Source organism: Manacus vitellinus, unplaced genomic scaffold (genome assembly GCF_001715985.3).
Source record: "Manacus vitellinus isolate BGI_N305 unplaced genomic scaffold, ASM171598v3 scaffold_3_pilon, whole genome shotgun sequence".
NCBI lineage: Eukaryota > Metazoa > Chordata > Aves > Passeriformes > Pipridae > Manacus > Manacus vitellinus.
In genome coordinates, this window is record NW_021940535.1 from 39,983,328 (window position 1) to 40,007,151 (window position 23,824).

The window sequence follows — 23,824 nt, forward strand, 5'->3', positions numbered from 1 at the left end:
GAAATAGATTGAATGCAAAACTACTCACTTGTTCCCAAACCTTGCTACAGTACTTATCACTGCAGCTTTGGTACAGTACCATGGCATGATGAACACGAGATGTAGGAAAATGGAGCAGCAAATCAAATGCCAACTGATTTCAAATACCTAATGCAATGTCTTGAAGACTGATACACATAGCCTTTAAATCACATTCTGTTCACACCAACTGACTTGAACTGCAGTTAGAGACACAGAATATTGCTAAGAAATTAGCATTATGTATTTTAGAAAAGACTAACAAAATAGAAATAAATAAATCGTAGCTAACAACTCAAAGTTTGCAATGAGCATTTCAATCCCCATAGTAACATTAAATTGCCACAAATATAAATTAAGTGATTGCACAGTGCAGAAAGGCCTCAGAGACAGTGTTACAAGTATCAAAGCAAGCCTCTGAAGGCATAAAACCAGATATTCAGAGATCTCCATTCTGGCCCAATTTTCCACAGCAAAGTTTCAGCACAACAGATGAGCAATTTTCTTTTAAGCCTTTGTTCCAAAAAGCAGAAGCACGAAGTTCATAGCAATTCAAAAGCAAGCTAATGGCATAGAAATATTTTTACCTAAATAGTTAAAACTCAGTAGTCAGAAATTATTTAGAACAATGTCAGATAACTTTAACAAAAGAACTAAAAACTTGCACTATAATAAAGAATCATGAGTTTGTTTACCAGTATAGCATGAAATCACTAAAAAAATCAGGAAGTCTGCAGACTGTCTGGTACAAACTGCTGTAACGGGCTTGGCTGGGACAGAGTTCATTCTCCTCACAGCCCGTACGGTGCTGGGCTGGAGATCTGTGGCCAAACTGTGCTGATGACAGAGCGGGGTTCAGCTATTGTTGAGCAGTGTTTGTGCAGCATCAAGGCCACCTCTGCTCTTGCTCTGACCCCTGCAGGGAGTAGACTGGGGGTGGCCAAGAGTCTGGGAGGGGACACAGCTGGCACAGCTGACCCCAACTGACCAAAGGGATATTTCACATCATATAATGCCATGTTTTCCCAAAGCAGCTCTTGTCTGGGGACTGGATGGGCATCAGCCATCTCATGGTGGTGACTCCCTTTGCAGCACTTGTTTCCACCTCTCACAAACACCTAGAAGAGGGCATAACCAACAAGGCATCTGAATTATTTGACAGAAACCCCAAAATGCAGACTCCTTAGCTTGAGTCTTACCTCATCTGCTGCTAAAGGGTGTTTTCTTTCTGAGGAGTGGAGGGGGGTTATAACTGGAGATACAGTTTGAAAAAGGAGTTTGCAGCCCTGATAGAACTTGGTAAGTAGTTCATTTAGCACTCCTTTTCGTAATCAACTCATTCAAATAAATGAAACAAGGGCCAAGATTAGACTTGATTGGATTTTGTTAATTTCTGTCATCTTAAAACTTTACAGTCATCGAAGATTAAACCCACTCATGTCAACACTGCAGTGAACGTTACAGATACCATAGGAAAGAAGCCTGTTACCAATGTCCAAAAGTAGTAAAAAACATCAGTTTATTTTTGTGCTACAGCAAAACATCTGAAACAAAAGAAACGTCCAACACTGTTTTTACAGGTCAGATGTGTGCTTGAAATCTATTATTTGTAAAGAGCCAAAAAACAAACATGCATATTGGGACCAAAGTGCTATGAGGCTACCAAAATCTCTGCAGTTTGTGTTAAAAGAATGCAAACCAAGCTCCAAGCATAGAATCGTAGAATGGTCTGACCTTTAAAGACCATTTAGTCTACATCCTTTGACTTGGGCAGGGCATCTTTCACTAGATCAGGTTGTTCAGAGTCTCATCCAAATTGACACTGAACACTTACAGGGATGGGGCATCCACAACTTCTCTGTTTCAATGTCCCTCCACCCCCATCATAAAAAATTTCTTCCTTATGTTTGATCTAAATCTACACTAGCATCTGTTCAGCCCTTAAAGATAAGGTTGCTAAGAGTCCGGGATGTGCTGGATAATACTTAAAAAGTGTCCTTTACCCAGCAATCACAATGACATCTCTTCAAAACAGAACTCCTCCAGAAATTTCTAATCACATTGCATTTTCAGAAATAAATTTTCAGAACTGTATGCACAATTACAGTAATTTTCTAAGTTACAAAATTTGATAATAGATCATATTTAAGGGCATTTTCCTTGCCAGGTTATGTTTCGTAAAAATTATACAATGATGTGTTATCAACAGATGTACAAAGTTATTGAAGCAGCATTATTTTAAATCAGGTACTATCAGTGCAAATCACCAGCAGTGCTTAGTGAGGCCAGAGCTTCAACTCCCACTCTCAGTAAGCACTTGCTGCTTGAAATTTGATTCAGCAAGAACTTGATTATGGAGCACTTATATGTGTGACAGAGTTGTAATGGCAGAAGAGCCTATTAACAGTGATGGCATATATCATGAGATAATCATGAATTAGATTGTTAAAGCAAATAGAAGAAGCACAGCATGATAAAAACGAAGGAAAGGAATCCTGGGAGAGGAAGAAGGCAACTTTTTTCTCAACTGGCAAAATCAAAGACAAAAATGAGCCTTGCTAAAAATGCTGGTCATGCGAATTATTAGTCATTCCAGTCAAATAATTAGTTTCTATTGCCTACCCAGAAATTGCAAGACAGAAAAAATGCCTGTGCATATTGCAGTAAGTTGTATGGTAAAATCCTATTCTCCGTGTAATTTTTTTTTTTTAATCTGTGGTTTCAGGGTTCCCTCCTCAGACATTTAACACTGTCCCTCATTACCTCATTTGTCTGTCGTTCACCCTTGACTGACCTTGATGAGCAGGGAGGTATCTGAGGAAGATGATGGTGATAACAGAGAAAATGCAATGCTTTGGGAAGAGGTAGGAAGAACACCTGCACTCAGGAGTTTATTTGAGGCAGTCTCACAGATGAAGCAGCTCTGAGACTAATCTGACTAAGGTTAGGAGGCCATTGTCACATGTGATTTTGCCCTAGAGAGATATAATCAAAGTCTCAGGTCTGTAAGGACCCATCTCTTGATTTTTACTGTAAAATGAAAAAGCATCTCTTCCACTCTTTCTGTATTGAGAAAACCAAGCCAGGCATTAAATGAGCAATTGTTGAACCACATGATCCCATCCTTGCTCTCTGATTAACACTGCCTCTGTGTACTTACACCGCACCTCCCCATCACATTTGTTTTTACTGGAAGAAGTCCTTCATATCTAAGTACCTACTACTGACACTGTTAACAAACATGTCCTTCATTGGCATATGCCTGCAGATCTGTGTCTCAGATCTATGTCTTATAATATTTCTAATTTCAGAATTTCCTGTCTTCATGCTAGTGTCACCAAAGCATATGACAGAAAATTAGTAAATGCCTCCATTATGTTCATATACCATGACTTCTTTTTAGCTGAACAGCAAAGAGAGCCATTAAAATTGAGTTCAACCATTAACCAAGCACTGCCAAGTCCACCACTAAACCATGTCCCTAAGAGCCACATCTACATGTCTTTTAAACACCTCCAGGGATGGTGACTCTACCACTTTTCTGGACAGTCTATTCCAATGCCTGACAACCCTTTCAGTGAAGAAATTTTTCCTAAAATCCAATCTAAACCTCCCCTGGTGCAACCTGAGGTCACTTCTCCTTGTCCTATCACTTGTTACTTGTGAGAAGAGACCGACTCCACCTTGCTACAACCCCCTGTTAGGCAGTTCTAGAGAGCAATAAGGTCTCCCCTGAGCCTACTTTTCTCCAGACTAAACACCCCCAGCTCCTTCAGCTGCTCCTCATCAGACTTGTGCTCCAAACCCTTCTCAAGCTCTGCTGTCCTTCTCTGGACTCACTCCAGCACCTCAGTGTCTTTCTTGAAGTGAGGGGCCAGAACTGAACACAGGATTTGAGGTGCAGCATCAGTAGTGCCAAGAACAGGGGGTGATCACTGCCCTGGTCCTGCTGCCCACACTATTGCTGATACAGGCCAGGATGCCACTGACCTTCTTGGCCACCTGTGCACAATCTGGCTCATGTTCAGTCACTGTCAACCAGCACCCTGAGGTCCTTTTCTGCCAGGCAGTTTTCCAGCTACTCTTCCCCCAGCACTGCCTGGGGTTGTTGTGAGCCAAGTGTAGGACCTGGCATTTTGCCTTGTTGAACCTCATGCCATTGGCCTCAGCCCATGGATCCAGCCTGTCCAGATCCCTCTGCAGAGCTTTCCTACCCTCCAGCACATCAACACTCACGTTCCACCTGGTGTGTCTGCAAACTGACTGAGGGTGCCCTTGATCCTCTTGTCCATATCACTGATAAAGATATTAAACAGAACTGGCCCCAACTGAGCCCCAGGGAACACCACCGGTGACCAGCTGCCAGCTGGATGTAACTCCATTCACCAACACTCTCTGGGCTTAGTCATCCAGACAGTTTTCTACCCAGCAAAGAGCATCCCTGGCCAAGCCTTGAGCAGCCAGTTTCTCCAGGAGAATGCTGTGGGAAACTGTGTCAAAGGCTTTACTAAGGTCCAGGCAGACACATTCACAGCCTTTCCCTCATGCACTAAGTGGGTCCCCTTGTCACAGAAGATCAGATTGGTCAAGCAGGACCTTCCTTTCACAAACCCATGCTGGCTGGGCCTGATCCCATGATTGTCCTGTACGTGCTGTGTGATGGCACTCAAGACAACTCGCTCCATGACCTTCCTTCCTTGGCACCGAGGTCAGGCTCACAGGCCTGTACTTCCCTGGATCCTCCTTCCAACCCTGCTTGTAGACGCGTGTCACATTTGCTGACCCCCAGTCAACGGGGACCTCTCCACTTAGCCAGGGCTGCTGGCAAAAGATGGAAAGGGGCTTTGTGAGCACTTCCCCCAGCTCCCTCAGCACCCTTGGGTGGATCCTCTCTGGCCCCACAGACTTGTGTGTGTCCAAGTGGTGTAGGAGGTCACCCATCATTTCCTCCTGGATTATGGGGGCTTCATTCTGCTTCCTGTCCCTCCGCTCCGGAGCTGAGTACCCGAACAACTGGTCTTACTATTAAGACTGAGGTAAAGAAGGCATTAAGTACCTCAGCCTTTTCCTCAGCCTTTGTCACTATGTTTTCCCCCACAACCAATAAAGGATGGAGATTCGCCTCCTCTCTCCTTTTGTTGCTAACGGAGGTAATAAGACTAATGCATTAGCTATTCTATTTTTGCACTGTTAAGCAAAACAGAATAAATACTGGCTACAAACCCAGTTATTCATGCAGAGTTTCTTAAAATGTTTATTTTTTCTGTAAAAAAAAATTCACTTTGAATTTATTGTTCCTTATGCAAAAAAATAAAGGTCCTATTATACAAGATTTCACAGACTTCATTCAAATGAACCTTTTTTGTCAGTAATAAGCAAAGGTTTTGATGACTTTGCTTATAGGAAGAGGGTCCCTAGATAGACAGAGGAAGTTCAGACCAAAGCCAAACAAGTTGCACTTGCTCCAAAATAAATTTCCCTGACACTTTAGAGCCAAACAGTCTACGTGGCTACTGTATACAGTATTTTCAAAATTGTTTTTCTATACTTTTAACCCCATTTCCAAAGGAAGGAGCACCAGAACCATTCCAAATTTGAATGAAGCCACTCTCTTGCGTGAGCTAAGGACATGAAGTCCTTGAACAGAAAGAACAGAACAACATAACACTTTTTTTTTTTTCTTTGAAATAAACAGTCTTCAAATTGCCGTCCAGAGAGGCTGAAAGATCCCTACAATTTTAATATACATAAATACATTTTCAAGTAAAATAAAATCTGAGCAGTAAACTCACCATGTACCAGTCTGAATAGTACCACTCAGAATTTGATAAAAGTATGGTAGTTCTTTTCTCCAAAAGCACACACTGACCTATGTAAACACATCTTAAATTTGGTAAAAGTTTGAGGGGAAAATTTTTTAAGAGCAATACTGAACTCAGGATTCCAGGTCACAAACTGCTCTTTCCAATTTATGGCTCTTAAACCTTCTGTTTATACAGTCCCACTTTGCCCTCCCCTTCTCAGTATTATTACTTTAATAAACACACTTTTCAAAATGAAGCATTCAGATTTCAATGAAAGACAGAATTTGAGGTGGGCTCACAGAAGTGTGTACTTCTCTCTCTTCCTTTAGACAATGATAAGGGTTCATCATTCACAACACAAGATACCAAATCTTTCATTAAAGATCCTGACTCAACTCTCAGGAAATTCTGTGCAGTGCTGCAGACCCAGCAAACTGAACATGCACACAACAAAACTGTTACAGTCACATTGAAAGATTGCAAATTAAAATGGCAACAATACTCAGGATTATGACATCATTTTTTATCCAAAGATTTCAAAGCACATTACCAATAGGAATTAAGTACCATTTTCCTCATCACTAAAAGGAAGATAAGTACTTATCATAGACACAAAATGTATTTAATTTTCAAACAAATACTACTAAAATGAGATCTCATTAGGAAAAGTATTGTAAGTTTTTGGTTTTTTTTGGTATTCCAATTACTGATAGTGAGATACTTGTAACCAACTGCAATATTTGTTTATATGCAAATTATACCAGGAAATCTTTATTTCTAAGTTACTTCTAAAATATACTTTTACTTAAAGAATACTTAATGCAAGCAAGAAAGGAATTGTAACTCCCACTGAAGCCCTGCAGTTTTGTAAAAGAATACACAGTAAAATTGCACAATTGTAATGAAACAGAGATGGAAATAGTCCTTATTGCAATGATCAAACAGCTTTTGTTTATACAGTGATTGCAAATACAAAACTTGAGGAAAACAGTTAATTCAAGACACTAATGAACTTAAAATGATCAGGAGAAATATATACAGTCTCTTTTACTTCAATCTCACATTCCAACAATAAACTTTGGGGTTTTTTTCTTTCTTTCTTCCATTTTTTTCCACTTAACTACCCTGTTGATACTTACTTTTTAGGTATCACCTAAGTAACGCAATAAATGCTTGCAAAATGTATGTCTAACTAATTTGAATTACTATTTGTAACAAATAATCCAAAGAATTGATCTAAAATATTGGTCAGATTCTAAGAAATATAAAAATTTCTTTAGCTTTATGGTAAATCTTTTTTAAACAGTGCAAGTATAATGTTACTGCTTTATATAATGAAAGTATTTCTTCCTTTGGGGTTTGGTACTTTAAATTTAAAGATCTTTACGAACTTGAGAGGAGGATTTTTTCCTTAGAAAAACTGGCTTTCTGTACTACAGAAACACATAACTATTCTTTGCTCTTGAATATGAGATTTGAAGACTTCAAATGAGAAATATCTAAAAGACATAAAAGAATTATACTACTAAACATAAACTGGAAAAGGAACATAAAGAACAAAGATCATGCCAACAGCTGACTGACTTCGGAAACGACCATTACCTGAAATTCTTCTGAGCACAAAACACACCAGCAACAACGGTCATCTTATTGCTGAGGGTCATCCATGAAAATGGCAATCCTGAACACTTCCTGACTGGTGATTAAATTTCATTATATGATTCAGCAATTAAAAAAAAAACCCAAATAATATTCCACTACTTGCAACTGCTTTATGCTGGTATGTTGATTAGCAAGGAAAGTGAATTCAAAAATAAATTTACAATCCTTTTTGTGCCAATACTAATACCCACTCATGCTAAATTATTCCTAAAGTCCAAATTAGAGAACTGAAGAGGTAACTTGCTAAGAATATGTAGATAGCATGTAAAAAAACCCCAATTTAATTAAATTAAAAGAGTACTTTTTCAAATAAGAAGGCAACAGGACATGTTTTAAATAAACAACTGTATTGTCCTGCCTTGTCAAATAAATACAGCTGAAGAAGCAGCTTTGAGGTGAGACAGAACTGCAAGATGAGAGTTGTCTTTGGAAATCTGCTGAGAAAGTACAGAAATACTGTGCAGTAAGATCAGGTAGCCTCCAATTCGCTGCTAACAGACTTCCTTGAAATCTGTTAAGTAAGTTTAAGATTTCATTTAGATGCTAGAAACAAAACAAATATGTGCCTAGATTTAATACTTGTCTCAATAAATGCCTCATCTGTTCTTTGAGAAAACACAAGCACTTATAAACATCAAAACATTCTAATTTGCCCACAAGTATGTGTTACCTGTAAACATTTTGCTTTGTCTTCATTTCTTCTGATACTACTGTTTTTAAACACTCATCAAAAATCTGAACCAATGTTTTTATTTTTATATCATTATAAAGAACCTAATTTCCAGACTTTTTTTCCCCAAGCCATTTCCACTGTCTATTAACAATATAAATCCAAAGGAAAGAACTTTCCTAACGCAATTCTAACATGAATGATGGCTAAACTGCCCGTTTGATTGTCAGACAGTTGTTTTTTTCAGCAAGCTCCATTTTTCACATAACTAAGATTTTAAAGAAATGTCAATTAAACATTAATTAAAGGGAACAGACAAACACCTAGGTCTTGCTGCATACAGGCTGAGAATTTTGGTATAGAAATATGCTCTTTCAGTTTTGCCATTCAAGCAGAGACTGATAAGTTTAAATCACAATGAGTTTGGTTTATTCCTGCTTAGCACAGTAAACATCATCCTTACAATCCTAACTCGGACAAAGTTAGTCCAACATCCAATTCAGTTCAGGTTCCCTGAGTTCCTAATAATACTGAAGAGATCACATCTGTACAGCTCAGTGTTACAGAATTAACCCATTCAAAACCCAAACTTAAATCACAGACAAGGACATCTAGGCTTCCAGTTAAAATTAAATACATATATATAAATATACACAGGCATACGTTTATCAATTAGCACCATCTAGTGGGGTCAGTGCATTTTATGCAATATGAGAAATATGCAGCTCACTGTTCTGGTTTTCTCTACACCCTAAGCAACATGTTATGATACAGCACAGGTCTAGTATGTAATAAAATTCAGATGTTAAAAAAAACCCCAACCAAACCAAATCCAGACTAGTCACTCCAAACCTCTCTAATTTTAATTCATAACATTATTTTTTCCTCTATAAATTACATTTTAAGAAAAACAGTAACACTGAAAGCTTTACGTCCATAATATGAAAATTCATTGATAGGAAGGAAAAGATGACCCTTTATGCATTCATACACATACAAAACACAATTACAATTTAATTACTATTTACTATTTTTACTCTTTTGTTCCCTATCACATGCCTCAAGACTAGTCTGTCACTCTTTAAAAGAAGCTACTCTGAAGCATCCAGGTGATGAAAAAATCCCCTTTATCAATGGCCTCTATCATCAGAGCAGAATTCTGCTCTAAACACAACTTTTGCTAAAACGTGTCACAAACACTGGATCCCAACATGAGCCACTAATAAAGTAACTATACATTGAAATGTTCAAAGTAATTAATTTAAAAGAGGTCACCTACACTACAAACAGATACTAAGGACTAACCTCACTTGCTTATTTCTCAAATATGAAATCTAAAACCTGATTTTTAGTCACTTCTGCATTAAAAACTGTTGGGGACTGAAGTCATGCAAGTAAACAATGCTGAAGAATTTCAAATGCAAAAGCCACCAGTTTTAGACTCCCCCATAGAGGAATCTTAGGCAAGAAAGGCTGACAAATTAAAAGCAGCAGCACATGAAGATGCTTAAACGCACCAGGCAAAATCTCTACCAGCTCTGCCAACAGGCAAGAGAGCTAAAAACATCACCATTCCCTTCTTCCTCTGCCTGCTTACAGTCCCTGTTAAAATCCAAAGCAAAACAAAACAGGAAACAATCACTAAAATTAAGTACATGCTTAAGAGTATTAGGACAAGTTCCACTGTGAAATTAAACATTTGCTAAAATGTTCCTTAATGAAACCATGGCCATGAAACCATGGAATGCCTACGAGGGTAGGCTTTGCATTCAAGTCTTGCCTTGTTTCTAAAAGAGGTGATTGACAGCACAGCTTTCCAAGCAGATCACAACATATCAAACGTTTCTTGGACAATGAGAGACAGACACAAAGTCACTTTGGGGTTTTTTCCTGGGAATAACGGCAAAAGTAGCTGAAAATTCAGAAAAATTGAGAAATGTGGAGAAAATATGTAATTATGGGGGGGAAAATTAAGCTCAATAAAACCCAGCAGTGGAAGACATGCAGTGAGTATTTCAGAAGGCACAGAAATGCAGGAAGAGAAGCTGCTGAGGCCTGCACACTGCAGCCAGGGGCCAGGCTACAATTTAAACTGCATGCAAATCAAAACAAAGAGATTCTAATAAACCAATACCAGCAAACAAGATTTAAGCAAGACTTTTAAATTAAAAAGACATGAAGACAGCATCTGGATAGAAAGATGTGTTAGCAGTAAAATGTCCCAAGTAAGTTCTACCAGAAAATTACAACAGTGTTAAAGGATAAAACTAGTTCTCAGCCTTCCCTGCAGAGGACGGAGAAACACCAACACTGAAAGGAATGCGTGTTGTAGAATAAAGAGGAATATGAAAAAAATGACAAAATATTGGAAGAAAATTGCAGTAATTTAGGAGAGATTTACTGCCATTTCCCTGTACCTTTTCATACCACTGCACTTCAGGTTTTGCACTAAATCATCTAAACATGCAAACCCATTTCACAGGAAGCTTCAAATCAAAGCAAACATATAAATTTATTTTTATATTGGAAGGGGTATCACAAATGTATTTGCACAGGTGTACAAAATTACAGCCATGTCATATCTTTAAATTTTGGAAAGCTGGTAGAAAACAGGAGAAATTGCCTAATGACAGAGGAGACATAAGTAACAAAGATAAGGGAGCTGCACTGGCATTCCTACCATTATAAAAAAGAATACAGAGATAAGTTTAGTAATTTTATTCTTCAAGATATAAGGATCTATAAAAATACAGACCAGCAATACAAAATTACTGGGATGCCAAGAGATTTCCTGACAGTTTCCAACCCAGAATTGCCCCCCAGCTCCAGCCCCTTTTTCAAGGACGATTCAATCATAACATCAGCCAGCATGACCTAGCCTGGTTTACACTGCATTTGAATATGAAGCCAGCAAAAATTTAAATAATATCAGGAAGAAGTATCATTAATCAGGGATTTTTTTTTCCATTTTTATGCCATTAATTAAGATTAACAAAACCAAAAAGCAACAAACTTCCTTTTCTATTGTGCAAAAATGTCAATTTACCTTTGACAGAACAAGAAATAACAAATAATAACTCACTTGAGCTCCTCCAGCTCAAGTGAAATACACTGAAGTACTCTAACTGTAGCCATCTTTGGATGGCCAAAGGTGTATGAGAGGTCACTCTTGCCTTCATTATTAAAGGTTTGGAAATTCAATGGAAAAGCTGAAATAAGCAAAAACCAGGATGATATTCCCAAAGAGAAGCCATGACAGAATGGTTATGAAAGGAGAAGAAATGCACATAACACAAAGGGAATTAAAGGTCTTTCATACATTAAAAAATCATTTAGCAGTGGAAAAATAAATAGAAAATAATCCAGTGTTAATAAATTAAAAGAACAATATACATACTCAGAAAATAGAGAGAGAGCAGAAGCAGGACAGAAGACATGATCAAACTATACATAGGTCTTCCTCACTAGTTATCTGATATACCACATAAGGAAAATATTGCTTCCTTTTTTGGAGAAGACAATAATAAAATTTGGTCAGACTATTAGTTAGAACTAGTTAGAAACTGGTAGAAAGTGGATGTTTCCAGATGAAAGAGTACAGGCACAGAATTACAAATATTTTGTTCCTTGGCGTGTGCTGTGGTACGATTTGTAGTTAGCCTTTAATGACACACTAAATTTCAATATGATCAGCTTAGTTTTGAGATGCCAATTAATATGATGAAACATCATGGTTTATTTTTTTCCTAGAATGTTTGAAACTTCAAAATTCAAAATTGCACCCTGATTTATGGTTTGATCCTGATTAAAACTGTGTATGTCTGCAGTATCATTACTGGATTATTTAATCACAAAATCTCAGCAAAAACTCTCTTTTCCATGAAACCCAATCTGAAAAGCACATTAAAACTGAAAGTACTTTATGAAGATGATATCCATAGTAAATGTAAAGCAGTACTCAAGCTATCCCTTACAAAATCTTTAGCATTTATAGCTGGCAGGATTGGGGTGTTTTTTAACTCTTAAATATCATAACTGAGGCAGTCATGATTGTGAATAATTGAGATCACTGGAATTACGTTGTGCAGGTTGTGATTTCAAGTAAAAGTCAATGAGAAAAGTTAGATAGACAGACAATACAGATTTTATTTCCAATGGACAAAATAAGACTGTTTCCCCCCCACCATGCTCACCACTCAGTACATATCATGTTCTTCATGAGGGCTTATGCTGTACCTGAGCCACTGGGCAGAAAAGAGTCACTGGCTCCAAGGTTCAAAATCTCCTCCTCTGGGAAGCAATGATATCCTGTTAGAGCTCTATGAAACAGAGGGAAGGAGAAAGGCAGGAGGACAAAAAGCAAAGGAAAAACAATCTAAAATTGAAGGATAGAGCACAAAGTGCCTATCTGGCATTAACATTCTCTGAAACAAACAGTCCTGAAATGCTGACCAGCAAAAGCATCAAGAGGGGTATAACTGATGCATCTAGTACAGCATGTGAATTACAGATAATGAAATTAAAATAAGCAATGGAATTCAGAAGTCAAAATGGATTTTTATTCATCAATAATATTGATGGGTACATGTCTCTGTGTGTGAGATCCAAGTCCAGAAAATGATGAAAACAGTGTGTTTGTATTTCCCTAATGAATTTAATCATGTTTTGGTTTTGCTAGAAGCCTTTAAGCTGGAGTAGCCAGCAAATAAGAGGAGAACCATATCTGGAAAGACTTACAGTCTTAACCAGTGGCTGAGTAAAGGGCCTGGGGTCCAGGCATGGCTATTTAGTTGGACTTAACACCCATGCTGGTATTTGAGGAATCTGTAAACATGGATTTGCTTAGAAATGTAGAGAGCAAAAAGATGTGTGTTTTCAGCAGTGCCTTGATCAGCTGGAGAGAAGAAACAGGACCAGGCTCTCTGGGGTTTTTTTTGGTTTTTTTTTTTTTGGTGCTTCCATGAGCTAAAGCACTTGCTCTCCCTGTGGCAGCCTTTCTGGCCAGTTGGCTGGTGGGGCAGGTGCTCAGCAGTGGCCGCATCCATCTCTCACCAGACTGGACCTTTGCAGCCAAGACAGAGGAGTCCTCATGTCCTGGTATTTGCTATGCTTGGTAAATCTTGCAACATCCTCAATTCCAGCACTGGTGGAATATCTAGTTTGCAAGTAATGAAATAGTGTAACTTTGCAAATACATGCAAAGAAGGTGAAAGCAATGTTTTCCCTAGGAATTTATATGGCCACATTAACAGGGTATACAAATATTTCCTCTTTATACACTTACTATCTTAATTTTCCTAAGAGACAAGGAGTTAATCCAATCCTTATTTAGTAGATAAAAAATAGAAGAACCCTGCAGACACACATGGGAGGACACACTGAGGGAAAAACTGGTCAAGGGTGGGGTGGGGGGAAGACAGCTGCAAAGTACAGGCCCACTAAGGCACCAGTGTTTTTTGAAAACAAATCCAAGACAGCTCTAACTTTAGACCATTCAATGTCACTACAGGAATAGGAAAGAATTTTTACACTGTAGATACCTCAGAGTGGTTCAGCTGGAGCAAGAAAGCATGAAACCCTTTTCTCTGTAGCATGAAAACAGCCTATGTCACCAGACTGAAGATGTTATGTCAAAGTGCACCTGTACATTCAGGTTTTGCTATTGCATTGAAGGCACAGTCCAGTTACAGCAACTGCCCATAATAAATGACTATCCTTGAATTGTAAGTAAGCCTTATTCTTTGCTTGTTTTGAAATCTTATTTCCTCAGCACCTTCCTGGTTATTGTGCAGTGACTGTGCACCAGGTGGAGAGCACTGGTGTGTTAAGCCCTTACACGCTGCAGCTCTCAATGTAACTTATGTTTGAAGGGAACTTCACTGACATCACCACACCTGCACAGCGAGCAGGGGTTCTACAAGGATACACAGAAATGGTCATCAGAGAAACAAAACAACCTGGGGCTAAGACAACACTGCAATACAAACAGTGCCATGTGGAAGTCTAAAGGAATAGTGCACATGTAGCATACTATGGTGATCTCTTCTTTCCAAGCTTTAAAAAGGAAAAAAAGAGTTATAATAGAAAGAACATAAAAAAAGGCTTCAAGGTTTTTTTTAAAGTGCTTAGGGAGACACAGAAGAAAGAAAAGAAATGGGGAAGAGAAAAAGAAAAGATGAGTAAAACCTGTGTGTGTATGCCTGTATTTCATACAAAGGAGGAAAGACAGTGACTGTGTAATATAACACATATTAGTGAACACTACAAATGACCATGACCTTCACAAGGATTAGGTGGACAGTGGATACTACCAAGATTTCCAAAAAAAAGAAGGAAAGTTAACATAAACAGTAACAAAACCTGCTGGTAGGAAACACATGCAGGTATTTTTGCCAAATCTTAAAAATAAGATTTTTATTAAATCTTATTGCATCAGTTTCCATGCTTCGGGAATATTTTATAACTATCACATCCCATCCTCAACTCTTACAATGTTTTTGCACTGCAGAGACTGGTTTGGGAAGTTATGACTTTCTGTTCTTAAAAGGAAAACAGTCCAAGACAGTAACAAAAAAAATTGTTTTAAACACTCCCTCACATGTTCTGCCACAGAACTTCTGGTTCAAGGGAAAAGAACACTGTAGAAAAACAGTTTAAAATTACATTATCCTTGGATGTCTTGGATTTATCAGACTATTACTGAGAAGCTTATGAGATCTTTGATTAGTCTCAGTATCATAGACAAAAAATGTATCACCTTGGTTAAATAAATACTGTACAAGCTTTGTAAGACAAGAAAAATCTGGTTATGAGCATAGATTTGGGTTCTAAAACTTCTCTTTGAACTGCTGTACCAGTCTGGTCACCAGGTTGGTACACTGCCCTCTTGGTAACAATGAAATTACAAACTATTTGTCTTAGAAGGATTGATTTACTTCTTTTATGCCCAGTACATTTTGGCTGGATTTCTGCTACTCTTTGGAGGTTTCCCAGCAGAAACTTTAAATCAATTACGACTGATCCAAAAAAAAGCCTCTGTCTGGACTTTAACCTAAACCAAAGTTTTTTTCACATTCCAAAGCACTGATTTATTCACAAGTTCCAAGTTATACTCATAGACCAACACTTCACACCTCTGATTTAATAAGCTTATCTGCTTTACTTTTCATTTCAAAAGTTTGTTGGTACACCCACCTGGAGAGACTTCTGATATCAACCCAACTTCTACAGCTTTTATGAGACTAAACTGTCAACAAGGCAATTTAATTGATACTTTGGGAACTGATATTTGAATTGAGTTTTTATTATTATTTTTAACAAAGTGGTCTGAAGGAGGAGTTGATGACAGGAACAGGACTTCCCCATAAAAATCTAGATGAAACATTGCAAGTGCATATTACTAAACACATTAGCAGCTCTGATGTAGAAGCTGCAAGATGCAAGAGACACCGAATGCTTAAACTCCTGACAAAGAAGTTAGCACTAGATATTCAGTAAAACTTCTACCAAAAAGTACAAAATAAAAGCATATTAAAAAAAACCACAAAAAAGTATTTACAACAGGAGAATCCATTCAAAAATCTTCAAATAAAAGGACAAAATGATATTTACGTCCACCAGCAGTCTGTTTCCTAGTAAACTATCTACTAGCTACAATTATAACAAATACTTTTAGTTGAACCATCACATTGGAACCACATTTCACAACTGCACTATTCCATCCATTTGGCCCTAACTTGCATTTTCTTACAAATAACGTTACACCATTCAAAGCTATGCCTAAATAAATTGAAAGTGCATTTTTTCACTTTATTAAAGGCAAAAGTAAGCACAGGTATGCATGAGTGAACACATATGGCAAAAAAACCTTTGTCTTTGCTCAGAGAAGAAACAGTAAACCGGTCACATGTCATAATATGTGAAAGGTTGGGGGGATTTAGCTACGATTTCAAACAGGAATCCATTTTTATTTTGCTTATTTTTTCCCAGTTATTACCTGATGTACTGCATTTTTATACAATAAAAGCAGAAACAAGTCAAAGGGTTCAACACACACAGAGCAACGAGAAACCCTCCCCAAATCTCAACAAGAGAAGTAATCACTTGCTCAATGCCTGGCTGCTAGTTACCTTTTTTCCTAATGTTTTCATGGAAACAATATCAGCCTGAATAAAGTAAAGATCCTGTACTATTTTCTATAAAACTTCAATTACCTTATTTTGATTAATCTGATCACTGTTCCCATGGAAATTAAGTTTAAAGGCAGCTGACTGCCTCCAGCTAGGAGTGATCTCTTTACTTGCAGATTTCAGTTGCTGGCAATTGAGCAAGTCTCAAAAAAATCACTTTGGCTTCAAAAATAGCACTTTAAATTTATGTGGCATTTCATAAGGAATAACACCTTGCATTGCACTTTTTTTGAATGTAATAATTTTGATGGAAGCAAAACGACTCATTGCTTCAGCGGTAATTACTCCAAATACAAATGCAAACTACTGTCAGTCATCAAGAGGCTTTCTAACAGAACATTATTTTTCCAATAATTTTCATCTTTAGGTAAGCAGAAAGCATGTGGCAAGTTTATATTTCAGTATATGAATTAGACCATTACCTAAAATAGTTTGGATGAGGGGAGTACTGAAATTCTAGCACTCCTCCATATACACTGTGTACATACAACCCAAGCAGAAAGCTGCCCAAATGAACTGGAGATCAAGTTTCCTCTCCAGACAATGAGAAAAAGAAAAGTATTAAAGTTCTTCCATACAGCTTTAGTATTTCTTCGCAGATCCAGTACTGCCCACATACTGTCCACTACCCACTGCCAGGTAGTTCTGTAGGGCTGAGAATTGAATATTGTGTTTTACCAATAGGAATTAAGGCAAGACTGGACCAAACCTGTTTCAACAAGAGACATTCACTGAATAAGGACATCCTTACAAAAATTAAGTTTTCCTTGATCTCTGATGATCTGGATTTAAAGAATGACAAATAACTGTCACCTATTATCCAGTTCATCATTACTAATGATTTTGACTGTAGTAAATTCCTTCTCCCCTTGCCAGAAATATCAAAAATTTCCAAACCAGCCCCAGGGACCACATCTGGGCACTGTTTGGACAGTCTGCATTACAAGAGTGATCACTTTCCTTCTGCCATGAGGAGGTTTTGCACGCTTTCTCTGACTGAAAGATATAAACTATAATGTAAGAAGCAACCTTGCTTGATTCTCCACTAGAGCATGAAGAACAACTATTTTTCATTGGCCATGAATTGTTACTGGCTGCCAACCACCACACTCACACCTCCTCTTCCAGATGTCCAGGTGGTCACACCACCTTTTCCTTCATTTCTGCCCATCTCCAAAGCAAACAGCACTTCAGACCTCCACATGAATTTACAGAAATGCAGCCTTTTCCTTCTACTGGGGAGGCACAGCTTTTTAAAATACAGTTGAAAACTCAGCAACTCAGCAGTAAAGAACCTTAAGGACTTCAAGTATCAAAGCAACATTTTAGTGAATGAGTTATCAGTTTCAATAATTCCACCCACCCCAAGGTGGTCTGTACATCTCTCCAATTATCCAGTGCTTTCCCCCAAAACCACAACCCTCTCACTCTGTTAGATCTGAGGTTAGGTACCAAATCCCAGTCCCACTTTGTCTTCTAGTGCATTTTCCAGGCTTGTTGCTCTTGGGTAACACAGCTCCTCTGAGCTGCTTCTGAGGTGGTTGGTTTTGTCTGCCCCAAAATCAGAAACCACTCTCACCATTCTCTTAACAGGTGCAAATATATTAGCCACCAAAATCCCCTCACAAACACACATTGCTCTCTTCCTCTTCTACATAATAAAACAACTAACAGCAAAAGAGTTCTTGAGACCTGCATAAAACAGACAATCTGAACAATAAATTATGAAGATTGTGTAAATATTATTTCTAGAGAAAGTATACATGAAAAACAAAGTAACAAGAAAGTAAATAACTTTTGTATGTCCAGTAAAAAATATTTCAATATCAGCTTCAAACTCGAAACGCAGAAGCAGTCAACATTAACATCACTGGGCTTCCATGCTGAAAGTCAGCTCCACCTCAGTATGATCTCCAACCTTCAGTCTTTATCACTTGCCATGCTCAGGTCTTACACTACCTAATACATTCTCCTCAGCCACCGTCACCCTCCCAGGTTTGACACACTCAAAGACGTCATTCCTTCCATCTGTGGGTCATCCCCATCAAAAGTACAGAACAATAAGTTCAGAAAAATCAGTTGTCATACTCATATAATCTGAAGCCCATTTCCTCTACATTCTTACGGGAAGAAGATTCAAATGTGTGGATGCTTGAGCTTGTGCCCAGGCAGGAGCATTCACTGTCTGGATGCACGACATGGGAGGAGAATGCCCATGAGAATGTAACCAGCACACACCTGGGTGCTGGTTACAGAACTTCTGACACATCCCAGGGTAGGGGAAGCTGCACCATACGAGCTCTCAGGAACACCAAAATAACCTGCAGAGCTCTTCCCAGCTGAAAGTTTGGACAGTTATCAGTTAGTCTATTCTCTAATGTGAAACAAGCCATGAAACCTAACTGAGATTCTCTGATTCATATTGTAGATGCAAAACTCTTCATCCTACAGAGTAACAGTTTTTTTCAAGGAGTTTGTGTGTAAAGCCCTGGGTAAAAACTGTAACTACATACAAACTTGCCTTTGAACTAGGCTTGTACTACTGCAGACTGAAGATTTAGTACATCATCTGCAGGTAGTTGATTTTATCACTAAGAATATGTTAAACCAATCCCTTTTGCTTTGCCCTAATCAACTCAGTTTTTATAAATACTATATTTTTCTCATTGCCAACAAGGGAACCACAGTACACTGAAAGCATCTACATTTGCATATTGAAAAATCTGAGTATTCACATCGAAAATTTCCACTGCTTCTATGCTACAACGACTGTAAAATTTGGGCTATGTAATCATATGATTCAATTTACATGCCAAAGAAATTTCAGCAGGATAAACTTAACTGGTTTATTTTTTGATAAGTTTTTAGCAACTGACATGGTCAAACACTAGCATAGAAAATACTTTCCTAGAACTTCAAGTCAAGTCACATCCAGGTGAAACTAAGAGAAAATTAGCACAAATTAAGGTTTTGAAGGGCCAGCTACCAAAATACCATGCAGTTGTAATAAAATCAAACTGGATTGACCAAATATTCATTACTTTGGCGACAGTTTTCTTTTTCAGTGTCACATACAGCTTTTTGAATGTACAAGCTCTTCCCTTTCAAGAGAAAGTGCAACACCACTTGCTTCTTTTTCATAATGAAAAGTACAGTACTGAGTTGGCCAAAAACAATCAGTAAACTGCAGTTGGTTATGAAATATTTCAGTAGCTGCCCAACAGAAAAGCTTACTCAATTCCTGAGCATTACATCCACAACCAGAAATGTTTAAGGTGGCAGGGCAAGTAGAAGCTTCATCCTGGAACTAAACAGACAAACAGTAAAACATGTGTCTGGTGCACTAATAGCAAGCAAACACACATGGAAATTCTTGCAGCTCCTCTAAAAATAATCTAAAAGAGTAGTTAACACAGATCTTTATTTATCCTTTCTAAAAAATATCCCGGCTGAGCACATGTGCACTATTTCAGGTACCAGCTATGTTAGTGCTCATAACTGCCCTGAAGGATTTTCTCTTCATGTTTCTATTCCATAAATCTCTACAGAATTAATGGGATCTCTGCTATATCAAAAGTAATGAGATGGTTGAAGATTTCTGGTAGGACTTGAGAGAGTCATGTAATAAGACAAGGAAGTAACAATTTGAGGGAAGCAGAAACAAATTTTAAACACTTTTCAGAACCAGTTTTCTCCTCCAAACTGTCAACAACAGTTGTGATTTCCCTCTTCTCTGTACTTTGCAAGCTAAATTCTAATAAACAGATTCCTTTGTTGACAAAAGGAACAGCAAGAACAGTTGCATCAGTGTTTGCTGGTTTTACTAACTACAATAGGAATGTACTGTAGGGAACAATCCAGTATTTGCAGGGGAATGGACTGGATGATCTAATACAACTTTTCCATTTCTGACTTCTTAGAACAGCTCAGGCTGATCCAAGTTCTCAAAGAGATTTCTGTCCAACAATACTGAATGAAGAGAACTCCAAGGCAATGTTTGGGGCTTTTTTTTTCTTCTATCTTTTCAATAATTAGAGAGCCAGAATAGCAAACCACGTGCTATAGAATACAACCATACAGAAAACACTATAATAATTAAATACCCATAAAACTTGGTATATCTGTAAACAAAGTAGAAAGTTCATTTTATACTTAAGCCTCTTAATCAATTTGGAGCATTTTATCCATTTTATAACTGAAATTATTAAACAGTAGGTTAAAAATTTCAGTGTAGAAATTTTTATTAAGCAGTATGTTAAAATACAGAAATATTAATGTCTAATTAGTAGTATAGCCATACTCATTTTCTTCATAAATGACCCATACCAGGATCATAACATCCTTGGCTCAAAGCCAGTGCATATTTTTTCCTTTTTTTTTCTCTTTTTTTTTTTTTGTAATTACAAAATATCTGTCATCATTCTCTGCCTGAGGAATTAAAAACATTTGCCTTTTGCAAGTACAGTTGACTTTAAGAAGCTACTGCTCGGAAAAACAGTCTTTCAAATAAGACACCAGAACCCAGAAAGAAAGATTTAGCACTTTTGCAGTCTTGCAATAGGGAAAAACTATGGCAGATGAGGTTCATTCTTCTGCTTTTTCAGCTCTCTTCCAAAAAGGCTATGGACTGCCTTCTCTGAAACTTGATAGGATACTGAATAAATCTTCTAAAAATGCATTAAAGGTCAAACAAATACCATGAGTTTCACATACAATTAAGACCATCTTGAGGCAGTTATATGAACTACATAACCTTTTGAAAGTTCTTCACATCCTACTTTACACACCTGAACTACACAAAAATGAGAATGTGAGATTAGATAGTCTGTGACACACACTTGGGTCAGACCAGATGGTCTTAACAGTCTTTATTCTTGTAATTAAAAAACTTTGTCTTTCAAATTAAATTAATATGCTGTATTAAAAAAGGGCAACTAGTGAACACTAAAGACACAGTTTCAAGATTTCAAGAATTAAATCTATTTTAAGATAGTGTGAGGCTTAACAGGACATTGAAAGAACCATCCACAGAGTTACATATATGTTTAATACTTGGATCTACAGTGTAGAAGATAAATAATAAAGATGGTTGAAATATTTCAGTGTCTTCTTGTTGTAATTGCAACAAAGTGACCATTCATTGATCCCCTTTCCCATTTTTCTTTTCTGTTAAAGTCAGAAAGTCCAATCCACTCTTCAAAACCAAACAACATGGTAACTAGGGCATGCAACCAGGAGAGCCAGTAGGACAGGCAACTGCTCCAAACTGAGAGCTTACTCCAAGTGAGTAAACCAGTTACTGCTGTTCTATCGTTGTCTTTTGGAATAAAGGGCAAAAGGGAGTAAGTGAAGGAGTTTGAAAAGGTTTAGGTTTTGCCTCAACAGAAAATTAGAGCAAATATTGAAGTGTCGATGTTTCACAGATCCACACTCATTTTCTAGTAGCCTTCTTTAATTCCCAAACCAGAACTAATTTAGTAACTGACCTAACATTTTGCTTAGATGCACACCACTGTCAGCTTTATTAGAGAGACGACTGGTCTTACAAAGATCTTCTGAGTCACCTGCAGGGACAGCTGCAGCAAAGCAGCAGGGAGTCTGGGAGTCACGGCACTGCAGAAACTTCGATGACATTCTTTAGGCAAGCAAGCACTGTTCCACTGTTTGTTGGTTTTGTGTATCAACTGCCAGAGAGTACTTGTGTTTACTTTTATATGTAAATTCTCAGCTATTTTGAAAAGTATCAACAAGTACTTGGCCAAGTATCAACATTATTACATATTTTTCCAGAATAAAATAGTTGAAAGAAATGGAAAAAGGTGATTCTTTCAAATCTACTTAGAAATAATCCCAATTTTAAGCTTCCTCTAGATCAGTAATTGACAAGGGTAACAAATTCTGCTCAATTATATGTGAGACTGGATATATTCATGGCACAGGTTACTACCACCTACTGGCTCATTTGAGACCTCAGAATTTTCTTCCAGCTTGAATTAGCTCTGCACTGGGGACTGAAGACATACTTACCACTCTGTAGGAGTGGAATGTTTCTAACCAGCTTATTGGTCCCATTTTTCTGCTATAAGCAATTTCAACATTATTGGGGTAGCTCTGTGTCCTCCCATGGTATGCCTTGATTTCTCGTTGCAGATCATTTTCGTAGCACAACCCTTTCTCAAGTATTTGTCCAAACTTATTTTATGTTGTACTTTAGGCCAGCATATTTATGTGCAAAACAATATAAAATGGAGGCAAGCCAATAAAAGAAACAGCTTACTAGAATTTCAGTTGACTTTGTTAAAGGAAATTATTTTAAATTAATGTGGCTACTGAACTCTTGCCATACTTGACCTCAGAAAATATATTCCTTCTAATTTTTGCTGTGAACATTTATTTATTTAAGCTAAACTCCAGGTTTTGAATGTTGACCATAAAGAAGTCTCAGATTTCCTGCTACTATTTCGTACTTTTTTTTTTCTAAACAAGGGCAAACAACATATGTTTGCTGCATTAGCATTACACTGCCAAAACATCACTCTTAAATGAAATCATCTATGTATTTTTGGTAGAATCTTATTTAACAACTTCCACCCCGACAGAAACAGAGTTAAAAACAAGGCTGTTTTGTTTTCACTGAGCAACAGTTTGGTCACCGGTTTACTAGATGGCGCTCAAAACATTTTTCCATATGCTCTTCTCAAAGAGAATCTGACTTAAATGTGGTTTACCTTCACCAGTGAATGAAGGCTTTTTTCACCAAACATATCCCAGAGGAAGGTCAGGTCTTCCTGGCTGTCCACATGTGGCTGCAGCTGGGCTGGCAATGCAGCCAGCAGCTCATACAGACCTATAAAATGAAAATAAAACACAAAGTGTAATCTAGAGGTGATCTCATTAATTTCACTTAACAGTTCTGTGTAATTGGCTGCCTGGAGCATGTCATTTTAACTGAATAGGGTGTCTGGAGTATCCACCATAACATTGACTTGTAGAACCAAAAGGAACATTTAAAAACAATTACTAAGAAACAAGTATTAGCAGTGTACTTTTTACCTTGTCACAGTACATCCATATATATTTACACAAGGTTATGTAGAAAATTCATAAAGGTTTTGAAAAAAGGACAAACCCAGAAAAAAACATAAATTCCTTTGCTTAATCGTTATTCCATTTCCCTTGATGTTAGCCAAAGAGTGAAATGAGTCATGAATAGGAAAAACTTCCTTAAAAGAACAGAAACTGGATAGGGTGGTCCATTAAAAAAAGGTTCGTGGTTTCTCTAAATATTTCTTGCTAATATATTGCTTCATACTTTTTTCAATCCCATGTTCAGTAGGGATCCACAGCAGTACAAGAGCAGCTTCTCTGTTTTGCAGGATTAAACCTTTAAAAACAGAACCAACCCAGTTTCCCCAGACACACATGCACACAGAAATACTTCAGCAACATTTTTAATTTGCAGGTATGGGAGATCCTCCGTG

The 23,824-nt window shown here is 37.6% G+C and overlaps 1 protein-coding gene across 6 annotated transcripts in view; it reads right to left on the minus strand.

Annotated features, from left to right (window-relative positions):
• The window catches only part of MPP7 (membrane palmitoylated protein 7), a 142,812-nt gene that overhangs the window by 69,095 nt on the left and 49,893 nt on the right, over positions 1 to 23,824 (minus strand). For all 6 annotated transcript variants that reach the window (XM_008930068.2, XM_018075641.1, XM_018075640.1 and 3 more), the window contains exon 3: positions 23,072 to 23,190. In XM_008930068.2, the coding sequence (XP_008928316.2) occupies positions 23,072 to 23,190 (119 nt within the window). The remainder of the gene's footprint in view (positions 1 to 23,071; positions 23,191 to 23,824) is intronic.